This window comes from Rutilus rutilus, assembly GCF_951802725.1.
Source record: "Rutilus rutilus genome assembly, chromosome: 4".
Lineage (NCBI taxonomy): Eukaryota > Metazoa > Chordata > Actinopteri > Cypriniformes > Leuciscidae > Rutilus > Rutilus rutilus.
Window position 1 is genome coordinate 15,051,288 of NC_140212.1, and position 24,635 is coordinate 15,075,922.

Genomic DNA, 24,635 nt, shown 5'->3' on the forward strand with positions numbered 1-24,635 from the left:
TCCTTTCCATCTGTTGTGTCCCTTTTGATGGATGCAAGCGGCTCTTTCCTCAGTGTGTCTCTCTCTCTCTCTGTCATGCTTTTCATTTTTCTTCCTTTTGATGCAGCATTTAGCAGTTGGGCTCTCAGATCACTGTGAAAGAACCTTTTTTTCTTTCTAAAAACAGAAGCGGATACTTTGAATTACCATACGTACAGTACACACACTCTGGATCTGTTCCAAAACTTTGCCACCACCTAGACAGAACTAGCTTCACAGACACAATCATGACACAAATGAGATGTACTACATTTATGAAATAATTAAAAGTATAAAGTGTCAAAAACAGATCAAACTAACATGGACTATTACATCTTTGTGTGTATTCATCCATCCATCCATCCATCTGTCCATATGTCTACCTGTCCATCTCTCCATCTATCTATCTAATTGCTAGTTGGTTTAATTGGCATTGAAAGAAGGTACTTAACTTTCAAAAAATGTCGATTGTCAACCTCAAGAGGGCAAAATAAATATTTTAGTAGCAGTTTTATTTATTCATATTTGTAACCTTATAATATAAGAGACTATATATATATATATATATATATATATATATATATATATAAATAAAAATCCATAATTTAGCCAATTTAGTGCTAGATAAAAGGCTAAATGCTTATTTGCATTTACTGATAACTTCCTATAAATTTAAGAGGGAATTTTTTTTTTTTTTTTTTTTTTTCTTATAATACATTGGGTAACAGGATTAAATGCTGGAATATAACGTATGTTGTCTGCACTACAATGTCTCAAATGACCATTTCAAGGCCAAAAATGTACAGGCATTTCAAGATCAATTTTGTGTTGTATAATATATGTTGTAGGCCAACTCTTTAAAATTGTTCATTCGAAAAAGTGTTGGAACGATGTGCATAGAAAGTGAGATAGAGAGAGAGAGGAAGCGTGAAGAAACAAGTGATTGACAAGGAAAGGTTGATTTCAGTAGGTTGAATTGCTGTAATTGGAATAAAGTCAAGGGAGGGAGAGAGAGAGAGAGAGAGAGAGTGGCAAGAGTGAGACATTTTAGCTATTTACGTGATATGATTGACGTTAAAGAAAACACGGTCTCCATCAGCAGCCAGCACCTTCAATTTCCTGTTGGACAACACAGCATCCCGACCGCACGTCAAGCAACCTCTGTTAACTTGCATTGACTGTGCAGACAGCTGCTGATGGATGCCTCCGAATTAAAGACACCCACTGATCAACTTAACTGAGCTGCCAATCAATCAATCAACCAATCAATCAGTCTAATCCAACCCCAGCATCCCACAATCGAGATCAGTCAGGTCTGATCCAGCAGATATTGATTAGAACAAGACATGATCTGTGGTCATCCAGGGGTCACTCAGGAAACAGCACCACATGATCGGCAAGATATGCTCATCGTCACAGTGACAGCTGACTTCCTGTGGTGGAATAAGAGGCCAATCCATGATTCCCAAGGAAAAGCACTTCCTTAGAAGAAAGTTTCTCGGAGGCAACAGTTGAGCGATGAGTTAGACAGGAAGAAACCAACGGACTGATGTGCAGCGCAGCCAATTAGAGTGTGTCCTGTCTTACGTGCCAATTAAAAGCAGGTTAATCCTAAGGGTGCCACAATAACAAACTGATTCATTTACAGCACATAAAGCACAGCAGATACAACAAACGGTTGTCAGAAAAGAGACCATAAGTCAAGATTTGACAAAGCTGTGCATGCTGACTGGCAAGAGAGGGGTGAGATTATCTGCCAAACATGTCTAGATCTATTCTTACAACTCTCCCTGGCAACAGCTTCACACACGGTTATGCTATTTACTGAAATATGAGCTACTCCAGAAATAAAGTTCCAGAGCTAAATGAATTAAAGGCTAAACACCTGCTAATTGGTAATTTAATTGGTAAAATGAGATGTTGCTAAATAAATACAATTTATTTATTTGTACTCTTAAGCTTTTAAGAAACTATGTTGTGTGTCTGACACGGCCACTACTAGTCAGTATCTATGTTTACATCACCCTGTTTTTATGTGCATTTTGAAGTATCGCATCAGGAACGAGTGATGGAAACTTTTTTCAAGAGGAAAAAAATCCCATAATTTGCACAAAAAAAAAAAAAAAAACGGGAGATGGAAACGCATTTGCTGAATAAATTCTGACGTAGCGAACATTAAACCCACGTGACTTATCGGCTGTTTCTGCTGATATTGTTTTATTTACTGTTGGTTAGTTACCAATACCACTGTCATCTGCTCAAACAACATGATAGAAACGTTTTTTTGGGTTTTTTTGCAAACCTTGAAAAGATTCGCTTCACGTTTGGATGGAAACCCGATGAGTGTGGATAAAAAAATATTAATGTCAACATAAAATAAAATAAAAATTGAGCCCAATTACTTTGCTAAAACACATTTCTGGTCTTATTCTGAACAAACCTTTTTTTTTCAGTCACCACATTTTTATTTTGTATTTTTAGTAATGAAAGTAGAAAAAAAAAGTAGAAAAAATATGTAGCGCTCCAAACAGGAAAAAAGTCCTGGTACTGCAGATCCTATAGGTGCGTAGAGCCAATGGTACAGTATATTGAACAATGAACAAAAAGGGTGGCTACACTGATCCATTCAAGACTGGAAAAGTCTACACAAATTTTTTTTTTTATATTATAAATTGCATCGTGCTAAAAGTGCAAAGTGCATGTGAGTTAAAAACAAATAGACCTGCAAGCAAACGTTTCAGCACATTGCTATCTTCAGATAGCAATAAGTGCTGAAACGTTTGCTTGCTGGTGTCTATTTGTTTTTAACTTTTTGTTTAACTTTTTGTTTAACTTTTTGTTTAACTGTTTGCTATGTGCTGAAACGTTTGCTTGCTGGTGTCTATTTGTTTTTAACTTTTTGTTTAACTTTTTGTTTAACTTTTTGTTTAACTTTTTGTTTAACTTTTTGTTAAGATAGCAATGTGCTGAAATGTTTGCTTGCTGGTGTCTTTGTTTTTAACTCACATGCACTTTGCACTTTTTGCACGATGCAATTTATAAAATAAAATAAATGTTTTTTTAAAACAAAAAACAAACAGTTAAACAAAAAGTTAAACAAAAAGTTTATGTAAAAAAAAGTTAAACAAAAAGTTAAACAAAAAGGCAAGCAAAATGTTTTTGTATTTTTAGTAATTCAATTTATAAAAAATAAAATAAATGTTCTACTCGTCAAAGAATTCTAAAAATATAAGTACAGTTTCCACAAAAATATTAAGCACTGTTTTCAACATTGATAATAAAAGAAATGTTTCAAATCAACAATTAGAATGATTGTAACACTGAAAACTGGAGTAATGATGCTGAAAAATCAGCTGTGTCACAGGAATAAATTACATTTAAAAATAATTTAAAACAGTAAACCCTTTTTACTGTATGTTTTATCAAATAAATGCAGCCTTGTAGTGTGGAAGGAAGGAAGGAAGGAAGGAAGGAAGGAAGGAAGGAAGGAAGGAAGGAAGGAAGGAAGGAAGGAAGGAAGGAAGGAAGGAAGGAAGGAAGGAAGGAAGGAAGGAAGGAAGGACAAACGAAAAAGTTAGTGCACAAAATATAAAATCAATATCCTCTACAGAAAATTATGAAAAACAGATGTGCTTAAATGTTTAACAACAACATTTTATTAGCTGCATTTTATTATTAATTAAATGTAATATTTTGGTTCTTTTGTAATGCTTAATAAAAAATAAAAAAAAGTAATTAATAAAAAATAGTTAATTAAATGTAATGCTTTTGATTCACTAGAGTTGCCGAACTTATTCATTTATTTACATTTATTCATTCATTTAGCTGACGCTTTTATCCAAAGCGACTTACAATTGCTATATATGTCAGAGGTCGCACGCCTCTGGAGCAACTAGGGGTTAAGTGTCTTGCTCAGGGACACATTGGTGTCTCACAGTGGATTCGAACCCGGGTCTCTCACACCAAAGGCATGTGTCTTATCCATTGCGCCACACCACCCCCGGTGTACTTGTGTACTTGGTGTACTTGTGATTTTTTTTAATTATGGGCAGGATGCAAAATAAAAAAAATAAAAAAACATATACATATACTGTACATATATAAATAAACAGCACAACTCTGAACAGCACAAATCTTTTCATCTGAATGTGACTATAAAGATGAGGAGAGAAAAGCAGGAAAACAGGCAAGAGATGGTCACGTTGGTGTGTGTGCTGGTGGACGGCAGAGGGAGAACACTGGAAAAAGACTATTTTAAATGGGGTGACATGAGGACAGTGTCCAGCCATTGTGACTGGAGGTAGAAACAATCCGCCAAAAATACACACACACAAATGAACAGAGAAGCAAACAGCCAAAGTGTCCTCGCACCACAACCAGCTATTACAGATCCAATGACCTAAGAGCAGTTATTTCCATCATGCGACCCACACTTATGCTTTCGTATCCATTAAAACAAGAGCTCTTAATTCAGACCAATTAAGCGTGACAGAAAAAAGCCAGCAGGTGAAAAAAGGAACGGGACAGTGAGAAACAGAGAGAGGGACTGAAAGGTCAATACTTTCATTTAGTCATCAGGGTGAGCTGTCAGCAATGTGTTAAATGCTCACCAATAAAAGCAGCTCGACACAGTCTAGAGTTAAACATTTATAACATTGACTGACCCTGCACAAGCACACACAACATATGGTATTTCTCCACTGTCTGGGAAAATGAGCCAGCATAATCATATCTAATGATTTCTATTCATACAATAATGGAAAATGCTCTTGAAACACAGTTTTCAGGGCATACAGCGTACAGTTTAACAAGAAAGAAAATCAAAAGGACAGAGCATATCGACAGACTAATTAACTTTCAGCTTGAAGCAGCCCTGCCAACATTCTGGACTCAGTTTTATCAGAGCTAGATCAATGCAGATCGATCCAAGCTGGATCTTTCTGCCAGATCTAATTTACTTTGGACCGAGCAGAAAAAACAATGGCTATGTTTGGAACACTAGCTTAGTACATACTACACAAAGGTTCATACATGGAACCCTAGGGTTCTTGACTAAATTTTTAAAAACCCTTAATGCCAAAAAGGTTCTGTGTAAGGAGAAATATACATTTACATTTACGCATTTGGCAGACGCTTTTATCTAAAGCCACTTACATTGCATTTCAAGGTACACATTTACATTCTTATCAGTTCTTGCTTTACCTTAGGAATCGAACCCATGACCTTGGCGATGCAAGTGCCAACGCTCTACTGTTTGAGCTACAGGAAAGCAAATATATTAAATTATTGCATAATACCTTAATTTTGTCTAGTGATTGCTTTGTATACTGTTCATTTCAGCAAATTTAGTAGGTCATCTGGGTATTTTACGCATTCACAAAATTTATATAAAGAAAATAGCAAGAGCATTATGCAAGTATGACACCTGGAATACACCTCAACAGGTGGAAATCCACATGATTAAATATGGTTTTTCCTGCACTGAAAATATTTTGGCGGCCAAAGAGCATCAAAGGTTTCTTTTTACGTGTTTTTGCTGCATTGAGCTGTGTAGACAATCACAGGCATATCTGTTTACCGCATGAACGCAATGGGCAACCAGATGCGTTTAAGTTAGTTCTGCACGCTCGTTAATCCTTTCATCATAACCAAAATATAAACACGAAGTCAGTAAGAGATTCATTGCAGAGCGCATACAGCTTCATTGATTATAACAGAAGTTTTGTGTACCTTTGCAAGAGTGAAGTTTTGTGTACCTCGTGTTGAACTCAAGTAATTGAATTTGACAGCTTCAGTAATGGTGATGTTTGCTCGTTTTCTGTATATATTTTCCATGCTGCTAACTACACATTGCAAAGTTTCTGAATTGACAACCATATTTAAATGCGCCATTGAATCCGATTGACAGTGATAATAACCATAATAATGGACGGAACAAAACTATCTGATACCTGAAGTCTTGGAAAGTAAATACAAAATAATAGACCTGCCACTTTTTCTATGTAATGTGTTACTTGGTTGTTCATTTTATTACTATCTTTTCAAATCAGTCACTCAGTGACTTTTAAAATAAATGTACAGGTTTTTAAATGATTCACAGATTTTTACAACACAGATGGACGTGTTCGTCCTCCACCACCGAAGACCATTTTTGACCCAGGCAGGAAAAACCCTGGGTAACATCTCAAAAATGCCTTAAAAGTGATACACATTTTGAATATTAGGTTGATAACGTGTAATAATACTCGATACTTACTTCTAGAGCTTTGGAGCGGTTGGCAAGAAGATCGTCGATTTCACTCGCAGCTTTTGCCACCAGCTGTTGAGCGTTGTTTTGCTTCACAGTATAGTGTTTGTGCAAATCCTTGAAAATCTGAGAAAGAGAGAGGTTTAAGGTTTCAGGTTTACTTGCTGAAATTTGCCTAAAAAGTCATTACTTATGAGCAGAGAGAAAGAAAAGGCAGAAAACTCTTGTGGTGTCATAGCCTTGACAGACAGCATAGCATTCATTACAAATGTGCCTGCAAATCTAATTAGTCGAATATAAAAAAAAAAGGCTGTGACAGATAATCAATGCATAAACCAAAACAGATTTAATATTCAACCTTTTTGCTAGCTACTGCAATTAAACCAAGACACAACTATGTAAAAAGTGTAAAGCTGGTAAGAATGTATATGAATTATGGAATATTTTCAGAATAGTTTCAGATTCTGCTAAACCAAACAGGCAATTATTTAGAGGTTAGAAAGTCTCCTGTAAAACGTCAGTGGTTATGATGGGTTAAGAATAGTTGAATAGAATTTGAATAATAAATAAAATGAATAAAAAAATATAATAAGTTATATTAATGTTAACTTCAGGGCCAAAATAAGAATTATCGGTTCATGTCTTTTATCTCACTGTTGCCATCAATACTGTTGCAAAAATTATATATATATAACAAAGAAATAGGTAATATATATATTTTGAACTCTGCTTTCCAGAACATCCCATGTAGATTTGAGGATGTTAGTGTCTGATAATTTAGGATATTCACTCTTAAATTTGTTTAGAAGTAAAAAGTACGCCATAAAGGATTGTGATTGGACCTGCACAGGTGTGTACCTGGTCCTGTAAAAAATGGCCATATTCCTTAGTCATTATATATGACAGGACAATATTTGGACCAAAGGAATCATTGGACCTCATGACCCCCATAAGATGACCACATGTACCACTGCAGATCGCCACCGAGTTTAACAGCAGGCAGGACGCATTGTGGGTTGATGGAATTCTTTGGCTTTCTCCCATTGTAAACCTATCTGAACACATAAAATATTCTTTGCACACTGGCCTTGGACACAAAGGCTTTCAGAATGACAAACCGCATGACAATCAGTAAAATGTTTTGATGAGACTGGGTCACAGAGATGCTGATGTTTTGCTCCTTTTGAAGCTGTACAGTATATGGAAAGTTCAGCCAAAATGAAAATTCGGTAATCATTTAGTCACCTTCATGTCGTTCTAAACCTGAATGACTTCTCTTTGCCCATAGAAAGAAAACTTTAGAACAACTGCCCTTGTAATTTGAGCACTGATATCAGCTCATAGCCAGTCCCATTCATTTTCTCCATAGAGAAATTTATTTTTAATTAATGAAAACTTATAAACCTTTAAACACAGCTCCTGCCATGATGTTGTTAATTGATGGTATAAGTTTATGTTGAAGCTATCAGTATGCATTTATACTGTATATATTTTCTATACTGCCACAAAATCTTCTTGATTTTATACCTGACAAACACAAATGTGTCTCTGTGTAAAATCAGAAAGCTTTTGTGGCAGCATAGAAAATATGTATGTGCATGTTTAGCGTGCTGAAAGACAGTTGTGTGGTCTTACTTCTTTGAGCTTTTGTATGCCGCTCTCAGCATCGATCAACTGCACAAGCTCCTCCTGCATCTGTTCTGCCCATTTGCGGGTCCTGCGAACACAAAGAACTCAGATTTAGTTGTTTTTAAACAATGATCTGTGATGATTAACATACAAGCACTTTTCCCAGTTCTTTTTTGTTTATTGGTTGTATTTACAGTAAAAATCAATTTAGCACAAAAATTAGAGAAAATAATCATTGTACATCCTGCCTTTTCATTGCAACATGACTCATGGTGATGATATTGAAAAGCACACTGAAACTTGAAGTCAACATATAATAAAAAATAATAATTTATTCTCAATTGACAAAATCAAGTCCCATCCTAAATTTTTTTCAATTTCGATAAGTCTTTTCTCTTAGATATACGTCACAATAGGAAAGAAAAGATGGTCTCAATTTCAGTTTAATGCAGATTTAATGGTAATTGGTTGAGATTAGTCATAACTTTTTCCCTTTATATGTGTGCTTGTGTGGGTGTAAACATAGTACCATGGATGCTCCTAAAAAATTTAACAAATGGAAGTGTGAAGTGTAGCAAGAAACTAAGAATAGCTGGTCAGGGACATTCAGCTGGACCAGGGAAAAACCTGATGTAACTGATAAACTTTTATTTGTAGAGTAATAGTTCACACAAAAAAAATGGAAATTGTCAATTTACTTACCCTGATGTTGTTCCAGTAGTGTATGATTTCATATAATTATATATATATAATATGTGTGAACATATGTACTGTATGATTTTACCTCCATGAAACTTATACGCTATATTCCAACTTCACGTTCCAAAATTTGTGAGGAACATTACATTTAAATTTGAAATTCAAATAGTTATTTCACTGAAAATCATGCTCTTCGCTGTACCTCTAAAATCTCATTTGCACTTGTGCATATTAAAACTTATGATCTAAATGACATAAAAATAGCATTGGTTCTCATTAGGCCTATGTCTCATAACCAATCGTGAAGCACGGTTATTTTCAGTGAGTAACAACTTTCAGACCATTTCAGTAACACTTTACAATATCTCATCGGTTTACATTAGTTAATGTATTAACAAACATTAACTAACAAACAATTACACAACATTTATTACAGTATTTATTCATCTTTGTAAATGTTAGTTAGTCAAATTAAAGTCGTTCATGTTAGTTCACAGTGCATTAAATAAAGTTAACAAATACAACTTTTGATTTTAATAATGTATTAGTAAATGTTAAAATTAACATTAACCATAGTTAACAAGAACTAAGACTGAACAATATTTCTACAGCATTTATTAATCAAAGTAGTTAACTAATGTTAAATAATGAGACCTTTTTTTTAAAGCATTACCTCTATTTCTCATCCAAAACGAATAAGTCACATTAACTGCATTTATGGTACTTTTAAATGTGCTTTTTTGGTCCGTTCTGAAGGATTTTATATGGGTTATATGAATTATATGGAAAATGATATGGGTTTGGAACATCATGATGGTGAGTCAAAAATCAATAAAGTCTGTCATTCTTAATTCATTATGATATTAAAGGGGTCCTATTATATACTTTTAAAAAATTTCAACTTTCTTTATTGTGTTTTGCTGTTTGAGCATTAAAAAGGTCCAAAGTCCACTCCAAAGGGAGTTATTCTCTATATCAGTAAGCACTGCTTATGAACTCCCTGATATGCCTCAATTGTTGTATTTTTGTCAATTTCCGGTGATGTACACATCACAATATCCCTCATCTAAATAATTCCCGCCCAAGGCATATGCATAAAAAGTTGGGCGAGGCCTGATGCCATTAAATGATGTAAACGTATAGACCCCACAAACATAACTGTGAACTTGTAAATGAGCATAATAGGACCCCTTTAACAAAGACAGATGAAGGGGGCTTCATTATGATTATACATGTTTAACACCGCCTACAGTCTCAGATTAGCCCCCTGCTGACCAGCCACCTTCTGTTTTAAATACTCTACATAGATCTAAAACTGTTGAGCAGACAGCATGCATGAAGCCTCCATCTAAGGGGACTATTGGAGCCCTCTAAAACAAAGCAGAACAAGTGCTGTAGGAGTAGAGGGAGATAAAAAAGAGGTGTGAAGGGTGGGATATGGCCGTCATGTAAGTGAATCCATATCAAGGTTCTTATCTTGTCACCACCACTTTGAATCTCATCAGTGTGACTCAAAGCTACGACAGCAGAGCGCGTTGAATGTACGTGAGATGTCCCGTGGCATTAACACCGCACACACAAAATAAGGGCTGCAGAACATTCCCTCTTGCTGGAGGGTGATGAGTTTGGCTGGTTCTAATGGGAACACTTTCTTATTGGAAAAAAAACAGTGTAATCTGAGAAGAGAAACCACATGTGGAGCAGCAGTATATTTAGCCATGAGAGCCGACCACCAGAGGCCTCAGCTTCAGGCAAGACTGGTGTGAGCATATTTATGCCATATGAAGATATCAAAGAATAGCCCTGCCTGGATATATCTCACTTACATGCTGATACACTATTGGGTTCATATTTAGGCTACCAGTCACATGTTACTGAATTTGTGCTTCTTATGATCTTAAAAAAAACTTACAAATTACTAGCTTGTGCTTAAGAAAATCGTGTACATAAATATAAACATAAATATGTAACTGCTTCAATATGGTTTAAAAGCATCCCAAGAAGAAATACATAATTTACATTCCTCCATTTGTGTTTTTTATAGTTATGACTTTATTTTTTTTAAATAAAATGCGGATCAATTATGAAGTATTGATACTTTCAATTGTGATGGAGTATCTAGATTCTAGAAGATCAGCATAAAAATGTTGAATAAATGTGTTTATTTTTAACTAGTAATTTTACTAATTATTTAGCATGAAAGGTTTCTTTCAAAACAAGATCGCAGATTGAATGACAGAAAAGAAACATTATATTTTTTCCAACTAAATAACAAATGTAGATAAATGTGAAATTTGACTTGTCCATTTAGACCAAAACATGGGTTGAAACAACCCAGCATTTTTAGAGTGTATTTTATAAATTGTATATTCATTATAATTCATTATAAAATAAAAAAATAATGAATTATAACTAAATTAAATCTATCAATTATGATTAATTATACATTTATATCAATTAAAAAGTTTAAATAATGAATAAATTATAAATAACAACAGAAATATGATAATTTGCAGCTAAATTATTACCTATAATATCTTTTAAAATCTCAAAAAAGGTTCCTTAACCGTATGTGGTATCGGAAAACAGACTCTGTATTGTCCAAAGCAATACTTATACAATAAAATTTTACATCTACTGTACTGTACTGAACTGTCCTACTATTGTATGTACTACTGTACTAAAATACTCATGTCCAATTAAAAACAAAACAAAAACAAAACCAGCTCAAACCCAAACAAGCCTTATGCCAAATCAATTCCTGTCTCTGATCCCTTCTGGTGAGATGAATCAATGCAGCTAATCATTGTTATGGATCACGAGTGTCAGAATATGGCTCATTCAACAGCGCAAGAAGACGGGAAAAGGCTGCCAGCCCCGTTTAGTTTAGCTGATGAAATTCAATTGAAACTCTCCTTATGAAATTATAACAGCAGTATGATCATAACCACCACAGTAGCCATAAAAACAGAGCACATACACGCTAAGTAGTGCTAATGCTTGGGGGGGAAATGGATGTGGTGAAAAAAAAAAGGAACGGAAACTTGGAGCAGTGAATGGAAAATTGAGATAAGATCTCCTTTGGTCCCTCCCCCTCCAAGTCCTCTGGAGAGGGAAGCAGGGGGCAGGGGCGACCCGGCAGGCTGTAAAACATTAAGTACTGTAAATAGTTTATGGAAACGATTTGATTCATCAAACTTCATTTCCTTGTGAAATTGCGTACTCAAGCGATGTATAAATTACATTACGAATCATGTTTTTGAAAAAATCAGTTCCTGTGATCTCTGCTCAGCGGGAACTTACTTTAGTAGGGAAAACACTACATTTAAAACAAGTTAAAATAACTGTTTTCTAGTTTAATTCATTTTAAAATGAAATTTAGTCCTGTGATAGCAAAGCTGAATTGTCAGCATCATTACTCCAGTCTTCAGTGTCACATGAACCTTCAGAAATCATTTGAATACGCATTTGGAGCTCAGTAAACATTCCAGAGTATATTTTTATGTAAATATATTAATTTCTTTGCAATCAGTGCATAAAATTCTTTTATAATTGACATACAAGGAAAATAAAGTGGCTTGAACAGCTAATATAGTACTGGATGTCAACTGAAAGTAAGCTTAGACTGCACCACACAAAACAGAAGCTTTCTCTTGCCCTCTTTCTCTATTTTAACTACACTCCCTGAGGAAGTCAGGGCTGTTTCTGTGTTCAGAGTCACATTAGACCTACATGTCCCCAATATTTTAGAAATATATGACTGGAATATAAACATTTAGAGCACTAAATGGCGACAACACAATTGCTCCCTGTAAAAAAATTGTATTTACAAAGCGCTGCAACTATAAACTAATTTAGAGTAAAATTGTTTGTTTAACAGCAAAGTCAGGAAAGAACGAACATCATTCCATGTTATGTCACAATGTCATCGCTTGACCAGCTGTCTGGAACCATGTGGGTTGTTTAAATCTGAGCCAAATGGCTTCTTGATGGATCCCTCAAGCATCAAATGTGTCCACAACTTAAGGCTACAGATCAGGGGTCAGAGCAACAGGTGCTGTCGGTTCAAATCAAACACAGAATAAACATTATCAGGTGGGACAAAAATACATTTAGTGACAAAAGGCAATCACAGCGAATTGCACATTGGGAAAAAATATGCAAAGTAAACATCCTATGAGATAAGACACATGAATAACCAATAGTCAGGCTCAACACACAACGCATACTGTATCCATCCAATCAGAATGACTGACACATCAAGCAGCCCTAAAATAGAGTACATGAGTCAGGTTTACAGGGCTGGATCTTGACTTCTGGCTGCAGTTCCCCTCCCCCCTACACAAACACACACATGGACAAACACATACACACACACACACACAAACACACAGACATGTTGGGTTTCCATGTTATGGGGACTTTAATGGTTTTGTACAAACTGTATATTCTATCCCATAACCCTAAACCTACCAATCAGAAAACATTCTACATTTTTACATTTGCAAAAAACATCACTTAGTCTAATTTATAAGCTGTTTTTCTCATGGGGACATTGTATCCCCATAACGTAAGGTATACTTTCAGATATGTGAATATTCCCCTCTGCTACAGTGCAAACAATGACTCTGCGGTCCCGTTTACACCTTTATTAAGATGCGGATCACAAGTGGACGACGATAAATACAGGTGCAAACGGGGTCTAAAATGTTGAGCTTGTCCACTTTCTACCACTACCAGAGGTAGTCAAAAACGCATTCGACCAGAGACAAAAGACCACTCTCCACCTAGTGACCCAACACGGGATTGTTATGTTGTGAGAAAGCGCACCAAAACAAGGTATTCAAAACCTCGCAGATTATGTTCGAAAGCGCAGTTTCCATCCACATTGATTTGTTCATTCAATAGTATTCGTGCAGTGAACTTGGAGGGAAGGGTCTCAACGAAATCTGAACACAAGTGGTCACAAGAGGGCTCATTTGAAAGCATGTTAAATATATCATAGATCACCGAAAATGTATCTCAATACCATAGACTGTAAAAAATATGGACAAAGCGTCTGTGACGTCACCCATAGACTTTCTGAAGAACGGTTTTGAGGCCGTTTATGGGGGGTATGGGCGGCGCCATCTTTATAATACAAATGTTCAGAAAGGATACAGAGGTGGTATGATGTGTTGTGTCAGATCATGGCTGAGATGTCAAATTTCAGGACTTCCACTCGGCGCAGCCTCTGCTCGTTATCAGCTGTCAATCAAGCTGTCAATCAAAGTTAACCACGCCCTTATTTGTCATATATTTTATATCTAAATACGATCTAAACTAACGAGTTAGAAAAAAATTCACCCCCTCACAGTTGTCAGGCACTCGGAACCTATCGAAAAATACAATAAAAGTCCATGGGACCAACCTGTAAAAACATGAATTTATGCTGTGAAAACGGACATTTTTAACATGGGGGTCTATGGACATTTGCTCCCTTTTGGGACCTGCCCCTAGCGGATTTTCGATGTATTGCAGTTTTCCGCACTTCCGGGTAGGCTTCATTTTTCAGATTAGAATGTTGCCGCTTGCTTAATACCAGATGGAAACAGGGCCTGTGTTGCTATGGGGATCTACACGCGTCAAAACAGACCAAACAAACATGTTTCTATACAGTCTTCACACCCACAAACAGATGCTCCTGGGATACTATAGTGAAAACGCCATCAACACAGCTGACAACAAGCAACAGGTGCTGTGTGTGAATTGCGCTTAGTTTTAGTCACTGTACAGTCGCAGCACAGCTTTCGGGGTTTCAGCTGTATAAGTGAGCTGTTCCACCTCTCAAAAAAGGGAGCAGGCAACAAATGCACTGCATAGGTTGCAACTGAAAGGGGGGAAAAGGCTTTTAAAAGAAGTCAGGCTGTACGTATAACTGACATTTATAAATTAATTGCTCCTTCAATCTCTGCTTATCTGTCAAACCTCTTCAATCAGATGTCATTCAGGCCTCTAATACATTCTGACAGTATTTAAGTACAGCACAGAGCAATAGGGTGTCGTTTAATTATGTTTCTAGGGGACAACTAGTAGTAAACCTGACACAAGAGAGCAGAAATAAACAAGCCCCCTCCCTCTGCTGTTTCTCTCTCACTTCATCGGTTTAACGCTTTCTCAGCTCCATTTCTGCCACTCTCACCCTCCTGTCTGTCAGTATCTATCTTGCTCTCTCTGAGGGTGATATTTGTAATTTGGATAAGAAAAAACAAGGCGGATGACTACATAGTACACTGTTATTTGGTGAGATCATGTAGAGGACAATGTTCAAAAGACACTGTAAGCTTTAATGTCGAGTTGAGTTATATATATATATATATATATATGTATATGTGTATATATATATATATATATATATATATATATATATATATATATATATATATATATATATATATACACACACACACAGTATATATATTATGTATAAAGAGACATTATCTATCTATCTATCTATCTATCTATCTAAATTTAATATAAAATAACTGATTAATTGATTTCTGAAGTTGATAAAATAGTAATAACAAACATCTTAACTAATTTGGTTAATTTTTATTTAGGCTATCGATTTCATTTATGTATGTATTGGCTATCAATCGACAAATATTTGCTGTCAATTAATCAATCTTATGATTTCTGAATTGAACATTTGTTTAGTACCCAGGAACTAAAATACTGCAGAGAGCAAGTGCAAATAAGCTGTTGCTGTTCATTCTTTGTTCATTTTTCTGCCTAACTGTCAGTGGCGGAGATTCTTAAACAGAAGATGTTTGATTCAATCACACTCAGTAAGCTACAAGAGCTGTAAATCATGTTCTCTCTCGGTGTCTATGTGAGATACTATGTGTGAAAGCGGGAAAGGGAGAGGGAGAGACGTGAACCCTCTGAAAAATTGCAATGACAAAAGGGAATAATTTTGTATTTGTATTTAATTAACACTGCATATGAATACTTCATATTAACTCATTCATTACCAGTAACTGATCTGAGCAGGACTATTTCTGGACTTTGCAAAATGTATATTAGGAACTTACATTAATCTGAGCTGAGGTAACTCAGTATGTGTTGTATTTGCATGCTCTGTTAACCAGCGATGACACCCAACATAAGAGAACGCTGGAGAATGTTCAGAGGGGCACTGTGACCCACCTGCAACCCAAATTCTGTTCACCCGCTATATTCAGCACAGTACCGACAGCACGACTTACGCAGCTCGCGTTCCCGCTGTGCCAAGGTGGGAGGGGCAAGAGCCAGACAAAGTCGCAGTGACATTGTGAACGACCAGGGATGTTCTTCTAATACAGATTGTTGTATTATTAGAAACTGTTGAAATGGAGCCAGTCCGCATAGCCATGCCTTTAGGGACTCATTTTAAGCACACAAAGAGGTATGTTTGTTAAGAGTTAAAGGGTAGTTTTAAAGGAATAGTTCACCAAAAAAAAAAAAAAAACCTTCATTGAAACACAAAAAGAAGATCTTATTTTGAATATTATTATCAATTTGAATATGATATGATCAATTCACTATATTCCATGTATTTTGAAGCCATCCAATATATTTGTGTAAGGAAAAGACAGATTTAAGTTGCTGAAGTTCAACTTTCTCTATCATTTGCATGGAAAACAGCATGTCAGTTCAACTTAAATTACATTAAATTGGCTTAAATGAGTTGAATCTTGTATAACTTATAAAGAAAAGTAAAAAACAAATTACAGAGTTAAAGCAATGTAAAAACATATGTTGCCATAACTTATTGATCATATAATTTTTTAAAGTGTACATTATGACAAAACTATCCCTTTAAAGTGGGATACCCCCAAATTAAAATTCTTTCATCATCTTTGAAACACAAATATTGAAACCTGAGAAAGTCTTTTCAACCAAAATGTTCAAAGTTCAAAAAGTAAAATAAAATAAATCTGTTTATCGTTTAAAATGATTGTCTTTTTAGAAGACTTGGATAAAACAGTTAAATTTATATGGATTCATTTTACAATGTAAAATGTAAAATGTAATCGGAGATTAACAAAAGTCTTATAGGTTTGAAATGAATCCTGGGGTGTGTAATTAACGACTGAATTTTTATTTTATTTTATTTTATTTTTTGATGAACTATCCCTTTAAAGTCAGACTTTGTGGATTTTCCAACAAAGCAAAGGGGAAGGAATGAATAATAAAAATATATTCTAATACTTATTTGGATGTAATATTTATCTACGCCTGTCTTGTTGAGCTCGTGAAATCTGCATCTTTCTCCCCCGGGACTGAGCTTCCCTTAGGTGCTGATATTGAAATTTCTGATTAAAACTGATTTATGTCAGAATGAATTGCAAAATGTGAGTCTGAAATCCAAATATGCTGGGAGAACGGCGCAGGAGTGTGTATGTGCGTTAGTGAGTCCATCAAGGAGAGTGTAGGGTTTCTTTACACATTTGTAATCTCCTCTGGCAACCATGGCTGTCTCTACAAATATATCTCTTCTCCTTTCTGTCCCTCTTGTTCTCCTTCCTTCACTCATGGTCAGGACATCTGTCTGTCTCACTAGCACATTTTTTAAGAAACAGACATCACATGTATGTTGAGACCAGAGAATCTCAAGTTAACATATACAGTATTATATTTTAACCTTAACTGAACTCAACCTCAACCATGGCAACACACACTGACATGAACATTTAATCCTTATTCAGTAAAACACTATATCAACCTGACAGCTAGAAAATGCTTTTGGGAGTTTCTTATGACCATAGCCCCACAAGGACAAGGATTTCAAATATTGCCATCTTTGTGGAGAACACACACACACACACACACACAGAGAGAGAAAGAGATCCTTCCTTCACTCTTCATTACGGATGTTGCACAGCTTTTCTATTGTAATATATTTTTAAATGTTGCCTGTGACGGCAAAGCTGAATTTTCAGCATCATTACACCAATGATCTTCAGTGTCACATGATCATTCAGAAATCATTCTTATATGCTGAAGAAACATTTTAGTGCTTAATAAACATTACTTATTATTATAGGAATTACTTAATTTTTTGTGAAACATTTATATTCTTTGATTAAAAAGAACATTTGTTTGAAATAAATGCTTGCATACACACAACATTTTTTTAAAATCAAGTCTTTACTTTCACTTTTGATCAATTTAATGCATCCTTGCTGAATAAAACTATTTATTTCTTTTAAAAAAAAGGAATAGATTGATAAACATAATTTCTGATGCAACAGGCCTACTAACTAGCTGCAGGACATCAAAACATAATCTAACTGCCTGTTTTTAAAGCCACAAGCTCTCACAAAAAGCCTGCAGAAACCACTGATCGGTTATTTAGAGTAGCTTTAATGGATTCACTCACCAGCACACAGGAGGAAGGATTCTGGGATGTGAGCCCACAGACAAGTTTCCATTAACTCTCTTAGAAACAGCACACTAACTGTAAATGTCGGCATTCTCCACCTGTGGCATTCAGCACTGTACATTCATAATAATATTAAGAGTGGAAAGCAGATGTGCTTTCTCTACAGAAGGGGGCGAGCGTTCAACCAGATGTAAGCAATCCAGTTTCCAGTTAGTTCATTGGGGAAATCAGAGAAGTTTGGGACAAAAAAAAAGAAAAGTGTTCCACGTGGTCTAATGTCTCAGGGTTGAACAAAGAAAAACTTTTTTAAAACATCAAACATTATTTAATAGATTCTGCATTTTGTGGTACAAATAAAATCTTCTAAAACCCTACAATTATGAGAGTCAAATGACCAAGAAAACAAAATTAGACTTATCGTCGTATGTGGGCATGGGAATGGGAAGACTGTCCCTGTGTGGGTTTACTTTAGCTGTACTCGGGGGACAAATTTGTCAGTCTAATTCTGTCAAAACTGCATTTGGACACATCCGGGGACATCATCAATTATAAAAAATATTCTTAGCATAGCATATCATGTATCTCAGTTGGACACGGGGAGAGACACAGGGAGAGATTCTGGTCCACTACCATTCACCCTAATTCTGACTAAGCTTTAACTTTGCCTGAAGTGACAAAAATAGCTCCCAGCTGTTTTCAAAGGGCTCAGCAAATACCTACAAAAAGGCTCCCTGCTGAACTAAGATGTTAAAAAAAAACTGCCCCCAAACACGTAAGCACAGCACAAGAACATAATATACTAGCAAAACCTTTCTTTCTGGGAAGATCTAAAACTCTGGAGCCGTAGTTCAAAGTTAAACCCACACCATGAAGACTATGAGCTGGCTGATTTCCAAAGGGCAAATAATGCTCATTCTGCGCTCTGTGGCTGGAGGAATAAGGCTAGTAATAGGAAAGGTCCCATGTATTGAACTGATTAAGCGTGAAATTTGATTATGTTTGTAGTCAAAGTGCAACATGGCGAGGACACTGACGCAAATGTTGTAGATGTGCGATTTAAAACTGAGGAGAGGCTAACTTGATCGATTGGCGTCATCGCAGAGGCCCAGAAATGTGAGACATGTGATGATATCCGGTAATATGATATATCACCATAATGAACAAGCACAGTATTATGTGTTATACAGTGGGCACTTTAAAATACAGTGAATAATTATTTATTATGAATTATAATTCAAATCAAAACCTGAACTAACAATGATCAGTTGTATTGTTTTTTTTTTTTACTAACATTATCAAAGAATAATTGCTCATTGTTAATGTTAGCGTTACCTATTTTTCTTTATTATTCTTTTGCACTTTAATCTGTCTGAAACGTGTTTACTTTATAATTTTTTGTGCATTGTTTATTGTATTTAATAGTTTAGTTCCTTTTGTTATAAGAAAAAAAGTTATTAAACCTGTTATAGTTTGACAAAAAAAGCAACTTATTTCAATACTGTGATAATACGGTTTACCGTGATAAAAGCTTCAGCAATTATCGCAACATGAAAAAATCTGTGCGTACAAATACGAAATAATCCACGCAGTTGTTAGTAAATGAGACCCACTATTATTAGATCTAATATGTATTGCTGAAAAAGATAACCAAAGGAACTTTAAGGAACAATTAATGCATCTAATTGAATTTTTCAATGATGATATGCTCCAGTTTCTAAGTCGAACAAATATAGCATGATGCTTTTGCACAGTCCCAATCGCCCTCTTCCCAGCATACACTGGGGCATGAATAAGGTTGCATTATTTGAACATTTGCCAGTTTAAATTGGACAGTTATTGTTGATTTTGTCACTTTTTTTCTGAAAAGAATCTGGGGGGAAATCATCACGGGTTCCACTGTTTTCAACATTGATAATAAGAAGAAATTATTTGATAAAATCTGCATTTTAGAATGATTTCCACAGGATCATCTGCCACTAAAAACTAATAATGATGCTATGCACTGATGAGTAATGATGATAAAAAAATGGGCTTTGCCGTCACAGGAATAAATTGCAGTTTAAAATATATTAAAATAAAAAACAATTATTTTAAATTGTAATAATACTGTATGAATATTTCACAATGCTGCTTTTTACTGTTTTTTAATCAAATAAATGCAGCCTTGGTGAGCAGAAAAGACTTCTTTCAAAAGCATTAAATAATCTTACCGACACCAAACTTTTGAACAGTAGTGTGTGTTTAACTGTATGATGTGGATGCATGAAAATATGAAGGAGATGAATTAAAAATAAAAATAAACCATGCAATCATGTTTACTTAAGTTCTATGAACACTTATTTTCACAGCTAAAAGTCTGTTTATTAACATAAAAGGCACAAAGTTGAAATAAAAAGAGACAGGTCCCAAACCTTCACAGAAGTGAAGATGACATTTCATAACATAACATTTCATAAATAATGGTAAAAGTGCACAGGTGCGCTTACTGCTTTGTGCTTCTCTCAAGAAGCGGTCATGGGCGGAACGGGTGACATCAGACTCAGATCTGAGGACATTAATCATTTGCCTCACAGCACAGCAAAAGCCACAAGACACTAAGAAGGGGTGGGGGAGATTGGGGAGGAGAGCGCAGTCATAGAGCATCTGAAGCAGACAGGTTCTGGCATTAGGAGGTTAGGGTTTGGGCACAAAGATGCAGTCACGCAGATCAGGAGGAAGAGGGGCTCAGAACGACAGTAAACCGCAGTAAAGAAAAAACTTCCTGACAGAAATTTATTTTCTTGTTCTAAAGCCATTTTACTTCCGCAAAGTGAAATATTTATCACGATATAAGTAGGAATTAGAGATGCACGATATATCGGCATCGGCCGAAATATGTTCACTTTTCATGTTATCATTATCAGCCCAATAAGAAAATTTGGCTGATAAATTAAATCCGATAAATAAAAATGATTTCCTTCAGCTGAGACACTTCAGATGCGCACTGTTCGCCATGATGGTTTTGAATTGCTTGAAATATGATTGGAATCACTTCAAAAAGGGAAATACAGTTAAGTGCAACATGTGCAGTGCAAGTCTGTCATATACAATTATAATGAGAACATAATTTTAATTGTGTGTTTGGGACATGGATTTAATTATGAGACTTTTTGTTTTTGTAATCAGGCTCCCAAAAATTATATAAAAATTTGGATTTAGATTATTAGCCATTTTATCGGTTATCGGCTATCAAATATAAAGAATTATCGGTTATCGGCCAAATTTTTCATATCTGTGCATCCCTATATGTAAGGGTCTAGATTTGTTGATGGGAAAATGGATGTTCAATATAAGAATGGACCATAATTCATGATGCCAGCTGAAAAGGAAATTGATTTTACAAGCAAAGTTATTCGATTAAATTTTTTTATTTTTATTTTTTTTTGTATTTAGAATAAACCAACAAATCATCCCTAAGACTATAACATGCATAAAGAACTTAAATTGACAAATTTTTGAATCTCATGTCAACTTTAACTCAAGCTCACATCACAGATCAGACACAGGCTTGAGGACATCAGACTGTGATTTACATATTTCCAAATTCTGTCTAAACCCGAAACAATCTCAAGCAACGAGTGGAATCAGATTGGTTGCATTTGACAGATGATTGCTTCTATGCCTTGAGCTGTTCTTGTGTCCAATCTGTCATAGAGAGGGATATAGGCTATATCAGTTTGAAGATGTTGTGAAACACCACACCTGACAACTGTAGTTTAAGGCCAGCAAATGAGACTATATTTACTCTATGGAGAACATGATCTTTGAGCAGCATTCATACACTTGCAGGAGAGCGGATAGAAGGTTGCTGCTGTCAGCATCTGAGGTAAGTTTCATTACATAATCTTACGATAAAAAGGCTAGGTTTCACATGTTTGAGTTTTAAATTAGGCTATATGGACAAGTGACAGGCTCTGGTCAACTAAAAATAACTCACAGGACACAGGTGGCGCATCAAGTTTTGATAGCACCAGCAGGCTTCTTGCTTTAAAACCACACAGAAAAAAAAGAATTACACTTAAATTTGATCATTTATGATTTAAAATTAAACATTTAAAGGGACAGTTCACCGAAAAATAACCCTGTCTGTCCAAACATGACTTCTGCAGAACTTTAAAGAAGATATTGTGAAGGTTACTTACCATTGACTTCCATTCTATGGACTGAGGCATTTTCTCAAAATAGGCCTACCTTATTTAATGTTCCACAGCAGAAATAAAGTCATACAGTTTTGGAACGAAATGGACAGAATTTACATTTTTGGGTGTACTATCCCTTTAAGGGATTTACGTTGAGCTTTTTAAAAATAGTAGGCCTTATGCGCTAGGCTAGAGAAACCAGCACACAGCCATCTTTAGAATTTTGTCTTTGAACTTCCGTTTTTGCGGTAGCCCTGTATATTTCTATTGTATTGCTGTCGAAGAGTATTTTGCAGGTGAAGTGGATTTACTTATTGTAGAGTTAACGAAAGTTGTTATGGGCATTGTAATGTTTAAAGTGGATGTCATAACAAAATGTCAGTAGACGGGAATATTTTAAAACGGTTCATTCATAAATCTGTAAGATCTTACCTTCATGCTGTGGAAATACAAACCGGAAGACAGAACACAACAAGTGCAGCGCTGAAAAGGGGCGTGGCTACTTAAGGTCTATAAGCTACAATTATGATCTCATCCATTTAGTTACTTTTAACGAGTTAAGTTCCCCTCCTGAGTATTGAGTCAGTGAGTTGAACTTGAGAACCGATTTGGTCAGAAATACATTTTTGTGAATTGGATCAACGTGATTCATTGAAAAGATCCGACTCAAATGAATCATTCATTCACGAACACAAACATTGCTGTCATTCGACTTGAAATGTAACGTTAGTGGTGTAGAGTCGTGTCAACCACTTTTATGATAGGCTACTTCTATGGTCATTTTGTGTTATATTTTGAGGCTTGACATCTTGTTACCATTCAATGTCATTGCATAGTAAAGACAATTTCCAAAATGTCTCTTTTTCAGAAGAAATAAAATACCGAACGACATCCGTGTGAGTAGCCTAAATAAATAGAACTTACGGATTTCTTATTTATTTATTTATTTATTTATTTATTTATTTATTTATTTTTGATGAACTATCCCTTTAACTTCACACACCGCTGTAAAAACGCGACGCATCGAGCAAAGACGTCAGTCTCACGCATACCTACATAGACAAAATACTCCTGTAATAAAAATAGCGCAGAGGGAACGCGTCCCATGTGAACGCGTTTTAACTGTTTTAAATGCAACTTGTGGTTGGAAGAGTACCAGTCTCTCTACCTCTCTTTAAATACAAAAACTTAAAAGTCTTTTGCTTTCAGACCCAACAATAATTGTTGATATCAACAACTGCAACGACTCAATGTAGCAAGTTTTGTGCTGTGTAACGGTACTTACAGTTGGGAGTCGGGAAACTGTATAGCGCTTCCACAGCTGAATAAAGACAGAAGTAGAAGAAGAGCAGCGGACAATCTGAGTGTATCCATTATTCTGTCTGACATCATTTAGTTTCTCCCACTGAAGTAACCCTCCTAAAGCAGCCGAGCTGCCGCCATGAACGCGCGCTATACTTCCACAAACAAATGACAGATGCTTTTGGTCCCTCCAGCTACTTCTGCCTTTTCCCTGTTGAATTAGTTAAGATGTTTCTCCAGAGGTGTGGTGACTGTCAGGGGGAGTCAGGTGTGGGGCGTTTCAGTGTCTCTCCGGTTTGCCAGTAGGTTAAAGAGTCTGTTTTAGACTGTGCGCGCCGTGGCGGATCAGTTTCCACACGCCCCCCACCCATCTGCGCGCGATCATCATCACTCGTGTCGCTCCATACAAGGAGCCCGAGCCGCACAGTTGATACGAGCTGAGAGGCATCAATGAGCTCATATCTTTCAATGACAAGAAAGTTACAGTTTCATCAGATAGATAGATAGATAGATAGATAGATAGATAGATAGATAGATAGATAGATAGATAGATAGATAGATAGATAGATAGATAGATAGATCTATTAGGTAAATATCTCAGTTCTTCAAAAGGTTTCTACCATCATCATCAAATGGCAAAGAGGAAATAAAGCTTCAATGACAATATAAATAGAATTTTAATAACTTTTTGCTGGTTAGATTACTCCCTAAGGTTATGATTTCTATGTTATAAAAAGATATGCAGTGTTTGCTGTCTGGATGCAGCGAAGGGGGGATGAGCAAAAGAGAATAAGCTAACTCTGATCTCAGCAAATATGAGGATTTACACTAAAAGAACTGTAAACGTATTGAAGAACTGTGTATGTAGGTGTGTGTGCGTGTGTGTGTGTGTGTGTGTGTGTGTGTGTGTGTGTGTGTGTGTGTGTGTATGTGTTAGTACCTTGGATACAGTATGAGGTGATGTGTTCATTCTGAACCAAAGCAGGAGATATGGAGCGAGCACGTAATGCAGCTGTAGGACAAATGGAAAATTATACTTCAAAGTCATCTAATATGAGTATAAAGCCAGATGGCAGATATGACTTTCAATCAAATTAATTCTATCAAAAGCAGATTTTTTTTTTTTTTTTTTTTTTTTTTTTTGTGAAGAGTTTTG

The 24,635-nt window shown here is 35.7% G+C and overlaps 1 protein-coding gene across 1 annotated transcript in view; it reads right to left on the bottom strand.

Moving 5' to 3' along the window:
* The window catches only part of cacna2d1a (calcium channel, voltage-dependent, alpha 2/delta subunit 1a), a gene marked incomplete at its 3' end in the record, with an annotated part of 60,741 nt that extends 36,883 nt beyond the window's left edge, over positions 1-23,858 (bottom strand). The window contains 3 exon segments of the mRNA XM_084406262.1: positions 6,275-6,391; positions 7,901-7,982; positions 23,463-23,858. Of these exon segments, the coding sequence (XP_084262388.1) occupies positions 6,275-6,391; positions 7,901-7,982; positions 23,463-23,569 (306 nt within the window). The 5' untranslated portion in view covers positions 23,570-23,858.
* Positions 23,859-24,635: the final 777 nt, after the last annotated feature.